At 39.2% G+C, this 12617-nt stretch overlaps 1 protein-coding gene across 3 annotated transcripts in view; it reads left to right on the plus strand.

Moving 5' to 3' along the window:
* Positions 1-12617, plus strand: part of SH3GL3 (SH3-domain GRB2-like 3) — a 57957-nt gene that overhangs the window by 34934 nt on the left and 10406 nt on the right. The window contains exons 1-6 of one of the 3 annotated variants that reach the window (XM_010571931.1): positions 5417-5459; positions 5720-5788; positions 7008-7080; positions 8574-8717; positions 10297-10430; positions 11799-11957. In XM_010571931.1, the coding sequence (XP_010570233.1) occupies positions 5780-5788; positions 7008-7080; positions 8574-8717; positions 10297-10430; positions 11799-11957 (519 nt within the window). In that variant the 5' untranslated portion in view covers positions 5417-5459; positions 5720-5779. Of the gene's footprint in view, positions 1-5416; positions 5460-5719; positions 5789-7007; positions 7081-8573; positions 8718-10296; positions 10431-11798; positions 11958-12617 lie in introns of those variants that run through there. The other 2 variants (XM_010571929.1, XM_010571930.1) reach the window with 2 other exon arrangements.

Raw genomic sequence — 12617 nt, forward strand, 5'->3', positions numbered from 1 at the left:
CAAAAGAAAGGCAAAACAAGTGGAACAGAAGGTCAGAGTATGTGTGCAAGTATTGGCTGGCAAGAATCCTATTGACTTGTATTATAAAATACCCAGTGGATATATAAAAAAATAGGGTAATTGTTTTGAGACTTTTATCAGCGCTCTGTTGATCTGGGATATTTTGGGCAGTTTCTCATGTTCAGTAACCCTCCTTAGTGAAATATGAATAAGTACTGTAATTTAGTGGATATGATGTGCAAAACATTAGTAAAAGCATTTTTCTGAAGCTTGTTTTTATAATCCATATGAGAATGGAGAAATGGACTATTCCTGTGCAGTAAGAAGGATAAATCTTAACATACATAAAAGTACTGAAAAATCACATGAAAGCTTGAGGCTTTCTTAGTTTAGAGTTCTGGTGAGCCATAGATTTTAGTTTAAACTGTAGGCAGTTCATGTGCTGTATTCATGCTTCTTTACAATACAACAAATCAAAAGAAAATTACATTATCTCGAAGAAATTAGAGTAACAAAGAACTAGTGTGAGAACAAAGTCTCAATATTAGGTTTGTGGAAAAAATGTTTTCTCAGAGAATTTCTTGGAATATAAATTCCTTAGCAGATAAATATTTAGTCTTTTAAGACTATAACAAAATTGCAATTTGCATTTTGAACAGTAGCTGCATATACAGAATTAAATAGAAATCACAGTATCTGGAGGGATTTATTTCAATATCTATTTCTTTTTTTCCAGATTTGTCTTCCTAGAAGATTCCACATAAGCCCCCCAGAGACTCTTAGATTGTCAATAATACAACATCTTATTTAATTTTTCAATATTAAAAAGAACAGTAGGATCTAGGAAGAAGTTACAAGCAAGGAGCATTTGCGTACAAAACTGCAGTATTTCTTCAGGCAAAAAGGTCTTCTGTTATATAGAACATGCAAGTTTTACAGTAAAGGTAGTTTGCTATCATATATAACTACAAATGAGAGGTGGCTATGCAATGGCTGATTTGTGTTTTCATGTTTGTATTTAGGGGTTATTTTCTTCTCCCTGCTAACTGTAATACATCAAGTGTGATGGAGGGAGTTGCACAGACACCTGGGAAGAAGAAATTTTTCTTATTTCACAGCTATTCTCTTGGTGTAAGTTTCGATCCAGAGGAAAACTAATTAGCTGCCCCAGAAATACGACTAATGCATGGCTTTAGCTTCCAACCTGGCAGTGGAATAGTAAGATAGTGGTGGCCCCCATGGCGGGAATTGGATTTTTTTCAGAGCCCCCAATTCTGGCTCTGGCCCTGTCTAGTGAAAAGGTGCTGAATCCATGGCACCCAGCTTCCAAATTTGGAGGTGAAGGCATCTTCCTGTACAAGTAATTCCAAGCTCCCTCAGAGTACATGCCTTATGTGATGGTAGCAGTTTCTCCTTTGATTAGCTGACTCGTAAAAACTGATAGATATTACCACATAACTACACAGCCCCACAGTTGAGCATGCTTCTATTTAAGCTTAAAGCGTTTTACAGCTTGATATAATGCATGTAAATGATGCTCAGCAAATAGTCAGAGAACTAAAACTCAGCAGCTGTCTCCTTTGTGCATCCATTTTCAATTAAATAATTAATTGGGTATCCTGTGACTTTTAATTGGGAAAGTGGTGAAGCTAGTTTTTCAACTCCTAAATTCAGTATGATCAGAACAAAAGCTTTTGTGTTCCTAAATGCGAGAGTAGTAAAGCTGATCATGATTATACCAATATGAAATAAGCTGTAGTGGTGTAAAATTTAGTGATAGCCATTAGAACTTTATACCAATTTTTACTGTCAGGAACGCAGACAGCTTAAAGACTTTAAGGAATCATTCTTCATGGTATCTCTCTGAGCACTGAGGTAGTCTCCTTTTTCAAAGGAAATTAGAGCTCAGAGTAAATGTCATTGAAGAAGTGTCTCCTTGGGCTAGAAATTGCAGTATCATTAATGTTTCCATAGAACTGGGAAAGTGCGGGAACAAACTTTTTCTTATGGTCAGTGCTTTTGCGCCTATAGATGTAGGTGCGTGTTAGGTTGTTTTCAGTGTCTGTATGAAATGGTGTCTGCAGATCCTGTCGTTGGCTCTATGGAGTCGCATTCACATGTCGTTGTAAATACGGAATTAGAATTGGAGTCAGGTAGGTGAGAAGGGTCCTCCAGAGAGCATCTACTGCAGGCTCCCACTTGAAGCAGGTCCTGTTAGAGCAGGTTGCTCAGGGCCTTGTCCAGGCAAGGCTTGAATGTCTTCAAGTATGGGAGATCCACAATTTCTCTGGACAACCTGTTCGGTGTTTTTTTTCTTCTTTTTTCTTTCCTTTTTTACAGGTCTGAATTTCTTGTTTTCCAACTTGTGATGGTTGCTTCCTGTCCTTCCACAAGATTCAAGCTCCATATTTTCATATGCTCCCACTAGGTAGACACCCTCTTAACCTCTTCTAAAGGCTGAACAAGCTCAGCCCTCCGTATGCCATGTGCTGTGGTCCCCTGCTCGTATCAGTGGCCCTCCTTCAGACTCACCTAGGATGTCAACGTCTTGCACTGGGGAGCCCAAACAGGACACATACTGCAGATCTGGTCTCACAAGTACTAGATAGAGGGAAATTATCACTTCCCTGGACCTGCTGTCTATGTTGTTGCTAATAAAGCCCAGTATGGGGTTGGCTTTCTTCACCTCAAGGACACACTTCTGACTTACGTTCAACTTGTTTTCCACCAGTACCACAGGTGTTATTCTGCAGAGCTGTTTCATAGCCAGTTGGCCTCCAGCCTGTACTGTTGCATGGGGATATTCCACTGCAGGTGCAGGGCTTTGCATTTGTGCTTGAGCTTCACAAAGTTCCTGTCAGCCCATTTTTTCCAGCCTGTCAAGGCCCTTATGAGGAGCAGCCCCACCATCTGGTGTATCAACTCTTCCCCCCCCAAGCTGGTGTCTTCTAGACTCTGAGGGAGTATACTGCATCCCATCATCCAAGTTGTTAATTAAATTACCCCATTATTCTCTGCAAATTGTAGATGCGGACTCTCTCTCTCTCTCTCTCGCTCTCATTTTCTGAAAGCTGGTGCATAGAAGTCTCAGTTGTTCTGTGACCTTCTGGATCTAACTTAGATGCTTTCCTTACTCCCTGCTGCATCAGCAAGTCCAGTGGTCCCCTTGCAAGGAGTGACTCAGTATTGCTGCAGATAGTTTCTCCCTCTGTGCATGGCATCAAATTTTATCCATTGAAAACACAGTGAAGAATTTTGCAACATTTCAGAAGAGAAACCAAAACTAAACATGGGTGGCAGCATTTGAGCAGATGTGCAAAGAGGGCGAGCAGGCTGCAGCGCAGTGCTGAGGCACGTGTCTGTCGGCACTGGGAGAGCAGCCTCACTAGCCAAGTGCAAATGCCTGGACCAGCAGCTGCAATCCTGGCAAAAACCAGCCACAACACAGTAAGCCTAAGTTTCAGACTACTATTTGAGGGAGGTGTGTGACACCACGTATGGCAATCAGTAAGCCAGGGAGAGCTAAGGGATGCCAATGGATAAATAGTGTATGCTCTAAGACATTTACTGAAAACATATCAAATTCCAGTGTATCTGATGAGAAATTGCATTTTTTCAGACTATCTTTGCCAGCCTTCCAATGAGCCAGTGGAGTTTTTTTTTCTTTCTCTGGCATTACTGTTACTGTGTGAACTTTCTACTCATCCACTTGTGCTTCTAGTTACAACATTCAGATCTATCCTCTCCAAGTGTGGGACATTTCGTTATTTTGGTCATTTGGTGCAGTAATTTATTATTAATTATGCTTTCACAGTCGAGCAATCATGTTACTTCATTGCATTTATTCTTTGCCAGCATATAAATGGATTATTTGTAATGAGACAGCTATGGGTTGCTACTGAATATGGATTTTGCAACTTCAGCCTGAGAAGGATAATTCCTCCACTGCACTCAGCCTTTGAAAAGGGATCATCACCATGAGAGGCTTCAGGAAACCACAAACCTGTTCATTGCCTGCTGGCGAAAGAGAACATGTGAGGCTGTGGAAAATGGCATCAATTATTTTACAAATTAACATTACACAGAAAGGAGACAAACTGCCAGCGTAAAGAAGCTGCACAATTTCTGATAGGCTGCTTTCCATGAAGCTTTTCCATGCATCTTTCTCCATCTGTGCTCAGGGACTCCTCAGATGTCTGCAGAGACCTGGGCAGTGTCCCCTTCCATGTGTGGCCTCTGGTTGCTTCTCTGCTGTGATGTCTTACAGCAGCAAGATGATGACCCGTAGGAACTCACTGGTACTTGGGCTTCTCCATCTCTGTTTTACCTGCTTTTGTGCTTGTTCTGTCAGTGCTCTGGAAGAGAAATAATCTTGACAAGTTTGTGGGCTGCTTGGTGTATTAAGCATAAAGATTGTGAGTCCTACTGTAAAGCCAATAGAAATGATTAGCAGTAGGGCTCTCTTTGAACTCACATTTTCCCTTAAGCAGGTCTGTTCTTTTGGCTGCGTGGTAGCAGTAATACTGATGCAAGGTCAGCTGCCACTGAGCTCCCAGCTCTGCTTCATCAGCTCATTGCTGGTTTTTGGGAAGGCAGTGTGCTTGCTCCACACCTGTGTGGTGCAGGCTGTGACCAAGAAGAGGGAACCATTGCGCTACAAAGAGCCATGACCCATTATCAGATTATGCAAGTCTCCAAGGTCCTTTTAATTCAGTGAGATGAATTCACTTTTAGAAGGTGCTAAGGACAAACAAAATGCTTTACTGGGGGCAGGTTTGGGGAACACCAGCAGTCAGTGAGCTAGGCCTGGGTTTTACATTACACTGTTACAGATTCAGTGATAAAAGTCAATTAAAACAGAGAAATGCATAGTATTTTTTCATGAATTATCCTAAGAATTTGTGTTTAATGTTCGTTGAGTATGTGTTAAACCACATCTGTCGTAGTTGAGTGATGCTTTCAAAGGCTGTTTCACACTGGGTGAGGATCTGGCTTTCTTTTCATGCTGTTGCAGTGCAGGTACCATGCACTGCAAGAAGCAGACAGCTGAGTTCTGCTCGAGTGTGTATTCCCAGCCATGATTTACTCAGTGAGGACCAAACTCAGGTCTGATAGCCTGGAGTTTTTACACAAAATTTGGATAATGTTAAGGTTTACTGAAATCCTTTATTTAAAATTGGTGCTTTGAGTTTTTGAAGAACACATGGCATTTTTTTTTGAGCATCATGAAGATGCTCAGTTACACAGGTGGGTCACAGTGCAGCATTTTTCACAAGTCTGTTCCTTCCATAGAACTGCACACAACTCCCAGGAGCAGGAATGGGAGTTGCATCCCTGAACCTAATGGCATACACGACCAGAAGGTACTCAGAAGTACAGAGCTGGAGAGGCATACTTGAAAGAGTTACTCTGGATATACCTGCAGTCAGACTCTGGTCCCTAAGCCTGAAGTCTGCAGTGTAGGTCAAGCCTTTAGGGTAAAAACTGTTTAAGCATGCGAAATAATTTTTTGTTTGCCTATTGTAAATTCATATCAGGTATCTCTGTCTCTCTTGAAATGACTGCCTCACTTCCAAGACTAAGGTTACTCTTCTCTTGCACAGTTGCCTCAAATGGTTGCTGCATTTTTCTAATCTGGAGTGAATTCCTGTGACTCTGAGATATTTATTCTGTAATTAAATAATCATGCAATTTTTTTGTTAAAATTATGTTTTTACAGTTGTTCAGTGAAAAAATAAGTGGAGCAGAAGGAACAAAGTTAGATGAAGAATTTCAAGAGATGGAAAGGGTAAGGAAAGTTACATTATGTTTTTCAATATTAAGTTATTGCAGAATCAAAAATGTTTCATGTTTCAAGTGATAGAATGGTATTGTCGATTTACCTGGGCGGGGGGACACCCCACCATGTGCTTCCAAACAGAAATATATAACGATAAGTGCAAATTTATCCTTGAGCCATGGCAACTCAGCCAAGGAAGAAGAGACATCCACAAAGGCTGTATGAGCAGAGGAAGGAGGTGTGGGAGATTAGAGACAGAAGTCTTCAGTGTTTAGTGAGTCTTCGTAAATATCACAAAGCCTTCCCATCTGATATTTTTTCCTGATAAAAGTCTAACTACTAGGGTCAAATTTTCTCTTGATACATAATTATATTTCTTAGTTTAAATCTATGTTCAGAAATTTACATGAATTGTTGTGGAAAGTGAGATGTTTGCTATCCACTTATTGGTTGTGTGGCAAATTAAACAATGTTACTGCTACTTTATGCTTTTTCAGCTTTTATGTGCTTTTTTTAATTGCTCTTGTCTTTCTGTGTGTTTTTTAATGTTCATAGTAGACTTAGGTCATAGGTTTTATTGCTGGTAGAGTGAGGAAAAAAGTCTTGTGTGAGTTGGTGGGTTTTTTTTCCAACATGCACTTTTGAATTTATGATCTAAACAGGTTTCTAGGTTTTGGTTTCTTTAGCTACAGAATAATTATTTCCTTTCTCTGCATTATAAGGGCAAAAATAATGTGCAGGCCCTAAGGGAGGAAGAGGGAAACAAATGAGAAATGTGATATTATTTTTTTTTAATAGCATTTTAGAAACTATTAAATAGGAAGACAGTGCAAACTACTGCTTTAAATGGCCCTGACCCCAAGATTGTGACGGATATGTTCAGTCTTTTTCACCTGTGGAGAAAAACAGTCTTAGTAACAACTGTTGGGCTGGCAGGAAAACTGTAGTCTAGAATGTGTAAGCAGTAGTCCAGACTGATGGGCTGGAAAGGCAAGCCCACATTTTGAAATAAACCTTCTCTCCTTCCCAGTACTACCTGCCAATTAATATGTTTTTGGTAAAATCCTGTCATAACTGTTACATGGCTATTTATTTTAAGCTACAATACTTGCTTTATTTTAAATAAAAATTTCATAATCAGCTAGAATAGTATATTATGTATAATAAAATGATAAACATTCTAGTAATCGATTTGCTTTTTGCGATCTGTGTTACTTTTATTTTCCAGAAAATTGATGTTACTAATAAAGCTGTAACAGAGCTTCTGTCCAAGTCCACAGAGTATCTTCAGCCAAATCCAGGTAGGATAGGAACAATAGGTGTTGGATTTCGCTTAACATTGTCTTCTTACTTGGAAATTCATCCTAGCTAAATAAAAGCTAATTAGGTCATTGTTGTGAGGCTTCTGGGTGTCCTAGAGAGCTTTACCTGTGCGTGCAATGAACAGCTGTAAAGTTTCTATGCACTCAGTCTGATCTGGGATGCATTCAACTTGCAGCACACAGTGCATCTGATTTACTGGGCATATGTAGGTTGTGCATGCATGACATGTCTTGGACAGCTTGGGCCTGTGGTACAGCACTTGTGTTTATGTTTGTGCTGGATTTCCTGGAGTGGGATATGGATCCCGAAAGTGAAGAGAATGCCAACAGGTTTTTCAGCAGAGATGTAAAAAGCCCTTGAATTTAACTCACAGGCTGCTGCCCTCAGAGGTACTGGTAACCATGTAACCACGGGGAAGTGGGCTGTTACCTGCTTACCCGGTATTTGAATGAGGTTTTGCATTTTCTGAACACTGCTAGGCCTCAGTGGATTTTGGATCGTCAGTCAACACAGGTTTTTCAAATGTTGTTTTAAGAAACAAGAAAGGAGACATGTTTACGTTTGCAGTCAGTCACAAAGTTTACCTGTTATGACCTTGATTCAATGTCCAAACCAGCTGTTGGAAGAACCTTTATTTTTTGAGAACTGACTGACAGAATTCCTTTAGTCAGCTACACCTGTGACTTCAGAGATAGCTGTCTCTTATGGGTACCTTATGAAATGCACATCCCTGAAGAAGTTTAATGGGTTATGTCTACATAAGGATGGTAGGATTCAGTCCTTTACCAAGGCCCAGCCAGCATGTTTAAGATGAAGCTTGTCACCATGGTCCACATTCCTCAGGAATGCCCTGCCTATGGCCACTACTGTGTTGAAGAAGCTGTTGAGTGATAATACTAAGGAGTAGATTGGAAAAACTCTCCAAGAATAAATGCATGTTTTTGTCATGATACATGCAAGATAACAATAAATTAATTTGTATGTAGCAAGCCATTCTGCAGGATAATACTGGAACGAAAATAAAGAAGGGGGAAGGAAATTCTGCAAAGCTCTCGCAAGCGAGAGAGAGAGAGAGCATGAAATTGGCTTTGGCTGTGCTTGTATCTAGTCTGTGTTTGCTTTCTGCAATACTTCTAATCAAGGAGTTTGCAAGCAGAAATATTGAAAGGAGTGTGAGTATTGGTGAATATCCACAGAAGATGACAAGCAATCCCACTATATATCTGTGTGGAGATGTGATGCTCATTCAGTTGGGAATAAAAACCATTTTCATGTGGCCCGTATTGTTGAATGGAATCTTATTTAAACTTTTGACTATGAAGTACTGACAACAAAAAACTTAGGAATCTACAGACCAGCTTTGTGACTTGCTTTGTGATATTGCTTGTTAAATGATTTATTGCTTTAAGTGTATTAGTTTTAAAAGAGTTTTTATAACTTTTTTGTTCTTTTTTTTTTGTGTCCTTCTTAGCATACAGAGCCAAGCTGGGAATGCTGAACACTATGTCAAAGATCAGAGGACAAGTTAAAACCACAGGCTATCCCCAGACAGAGGGACTCCTAGGAGACTGCATGATACGGTATGGCAGAGAGCTTGGCGATGATTCTATGTTTGGTGAGTTTGTGTATCTCCTCTGTGAATATTTCAGCATAAAGTTCTTTGCAGAATATTACACAGTGACATAACCTATGTAAATAGCTACTGCAGGTAAGAGGGAAAGTTAAGTACAGTGATCAGGAGGTGATTGATATAATTAACAGAACATGATGCTTCTGCATATTTGTCCACCTCTCTTGAGGTGGATTTGATAACACTATTAGTGATGCTGTCTGATGATTCATATTATTGCCATAACCATTTTAGTTTCTAAGTTGCCAAACCTAAATAATTCAGAGTGATTCTTAGATGCACTGTATTTCTTTTAAGCTTTAAATAAAAATAGTTACTCTATATTTGAGAAGTAAACTAAGGGAAAAATTTTTCATAGAAGAAAATAAACAGTAACTTTGGGTGATTTTTTATTTTTTTCTAATAATGATCTGGTATTTCTGTGCTTTGGAGCAGTGCATCTTAAATATGCATTTTCTTGGTTTCATGAAAATGAACTCTAGCTTGGCCACGATACAATTCTATGGTAAATCAAATCTTACCTATTACTTCTCAAGATATGCCAGTAGTTCACAGCCAAAATCTTGATAGAAGCCTTGCTTGCTGAGCATGCATAGTGTGTGGGCTTGACTGGAATGAATCTGAAGCATTGTCACAGAGCTACTCAGTGTGTGCTTTTTGATATGGCTGGGATTGAGGGAGAACCAGGGAGAAATACATGAGAAAAGGAGAATCCTGGTTTGGGGAGAGAGAGGGGAGTAGGGCTAGGAGAGAGCTGTATGGGCTGGGACTGCATGCAGAAGCCAATACAGAACTGGCTGGCTCTATGTACTGTTAATATCTGCAATTTTACACACCGTGGTTGTCTTGAAATAGTAACGGCTATGTAGGCGTAGGGACTTGGCACTTGAGTCCAAGTAGGTGCTGCACAGGAAAGATGCTGCTGATAGCCAAAGACTCATTTATTCTCCTCACAAAGAGTGAAGTGGCACAACTCATCTGTGAGCTGGATGTATTTTTATTCTGCAAAAGAAACAGGGGTGCTAAATAAAACTAGGAAAGGGGAAAGAACATTTCAGTGTTCTGCCTGCTGATACTTACGTGCTTAATAAAGTATACAGCTATGTTAAAAAGATGGTTTTGAAGAGGCAGCAACAATTTTGACCAAAGGGAGGTTTGGAAAAAAACCACACTATATGTGAGGAAGCTGTAAAACATGATTTTCTGATTAAAAAGTTATTCACTTTTTGTGTATTTAATAATACCACTAAAGTTGTACAAGTTAATCGGCTTGGTTTGCAGCTCTCAAAGTGGAGGAGGTTTGTAACCTATGCAAATACAGGTGGGAAAATGGTATTATTTTCTCCCTGATGCCCTTCAGGAGAAAAAAAAAACAACTTTGGAACAAAAATTTTCCAGTTCTAGTTTTCTGTAGGAGACAAGCAAGTGCATAGCTTGGATTATTTTTTCACTCTTCAAGGGCCTGCAGCAGATACAAAGATACCTATTTGAAATAGCTGTTTCATCAGACAAATTTTCTGGTTTTACATATATTAAGATATAAGTAGCCTATTCTTTACCATAGGCCTTGCACTACTGGATGCTGGTGAGAGCATGAAGCAAATGGCGGAGGTGAAGGACTCGCTTGATATTAATGTCAAACAAAATTTTATTGATCCTCTACAGTTACTGCAGGACAAAGATTTAAAAGAGATTGGGGTAAGTTTTCCAGGGTAAAGCTTCACTTATCAATAATCAGAGTCAATCACACTCTAGTTCCCTGAGATACTTTTCTTGAAAGCAATAAGGGAAATAAATTTTACTGAATTTAAGTTTGTCTCTCTAGCAAAACAGTGATGAAATCTGCTTAAAATCAATGCCTGGCTATTTCTTACTTGTTTAGCTTACTCAGTTTGCTATATTGCTTGTACATTCAGTACAAGAAGGGTAGTGAAGAAAATTATATTCTTTATTTCTATGCTATTTTATTTTAACTGACATTTTTATTAATTTTTATGAATATGTGAGTGTGCTGTGTTTTTCTGCAACTGATTATCCTATCTTGCCATGTCTGTCGGCCTATGGAGGATGAATATAACTGCTGAAAAAGGCTATTGAGGGCAATCACAGAATGATCTGAAAAGTGCCATAAAATGTTGAAGCACCATATGCCACTATAGGAAAAATATAGGAAGCTGAGGAGCACAGTTTTAACCTTTAGAGTTAAGTTTTTCAGTGCTTTTGTTTACAATGTGACAATTCAAAGAAAGCCAAGCAGTCTTTGTCTGAGTCTGTTGGTTCCAATAGACTTGGGTAATAAGCAAGTTAAAACCCCGATGAAATGCAGAAATGAACATTATTTTATTTATTTACACATAAATGGATGTGGAAAGCATAGCAAAAATAGTAATAATGTCTTGATGTCTGTAGCTGTCTCCTATGATACATAACCGTTTTCAGTTGTAGTTCTTCTGAACTGATGAAAAGAAATTGTTTGACATTAGCTTTAATGAGTGTTTTGTACTGTCACTTTGAGTCCATTCTGTAAGTCTGTCAGTCCCATGATTTTTGGCAACAGAAAAGCTTGTGTCGTTATATCAGATAGAAGTGTCGGCACCTAACAAACGAAAGCAAGAATACAAGATTTGTTGGAGCACTGCTTATGGAATGAGAGGGGAAAATAACCCTTTAACTTTTAGCTGTCATATGGCAAATAATTCAAGAGGTAAAATTGAATTATATGTAGAATATGGAGACACACGTTTAGATTGGATCCTGCTTCTCATTTAGACAATGTGACGTGTTGCACATTTAGTGAAGTCCATTAGTTGCATGGCTAAGTTTAGCAAATCAAGATATAGCCAATTCCCCAAGTGTTAACAAATGGCTGTTTATTTAAAATTTCATTCATGTATACAGTCCTAGACTTCCCTGATGCTGCCTTAGATCAAAGGGATGGACTGGATAATCTGAGCCTTGTGTTTCTTTGATTCTGCATATATTTGCATCCATAACTGAAATTTCCTGAAATCACGTGTTTGGGCATATCCCGTTTGGACCTTCTCATAAATGTTCTGTCTTATTTAGCATCATTTGAAGAAACTAGAAGGACGCCGTTTGGATTATGATTATAAAAAGAAGCGTTTTGGAAAGATACCAGATGAAGAAGTTAAACAAGCAGTAGAAAAATTTGAAGAGTCAAAGGAACTGGCTGAAAGAAGCATGTTCAATTTCTTAGAAAATGATGTAAGTCTGTCCTGCATTTTTGTTTGCTGCAGTACATCCAGGAGGGCAATGTGTGTGGGATTGGATAAAGCCTGTCCCATCCTTCATAGGAGGTAAGGTCTGAAAGCAGAAAGTGTGCCTCTTTCCTCTTTTAATCTCCTGTCAGTGAGGAACATAATGCACAGCAGTAAATGGAAGAACTCAAGAATTCAGGAATTTGTTCTGGAGACACAGTGGCTCAGACAAAATTGTCACAGAGGTCTTAAGTAGTTTTATAATCTTTGAGCAATGAACTACCTGAGAGTAGAATGCAGTTTGATCAGCAGGAGGGAGAAGGTTGGAAGATTAACATAGTCATAGACCTGCTGCTGAAACTATGAGCAAGGGTATGTACCCTGCGCTTTCTGAATTATAGCTCACTTGTAGTCAAAACTTTGCTGCTGATCTGAAGTCTCTGAATGATTTTACCTCTGAAAATCATTATTATTACTATTTGGCTCTGAAAATTACTCCATAGGGTTTGTTTGTGGCTTGGGCTTAAGTACCTGGACTTTGGCTCAGAGTCCAAATCCATCACGAAATTATGTCTAAATAAGGAGCAGCTGTGGTCATGCAGGATAATCCTCTCTTCTGTCCATACACAGAGGAATAGCAGGATGTGCTTTCTCCCATGTAATCACG

The sequence above is a fragment of the Haliaeetus leucocephalus genome, unplaced genomic scaffold, assembly GCF_000737465.1.
Source record: "Haliaeetus leucocephalus isolate CR32 unplaced genomic scaffold, Haliaeetus_leucocephalus-4.0 Scaffold339, whole genome shotgun sequence".
Lineage (NCBI taxonomy): Eukaryota > Metazoa > Chordata > Aves > Accipitriformes > Accipitridae > Haliaeetus > Haliaeetus leucocephalus.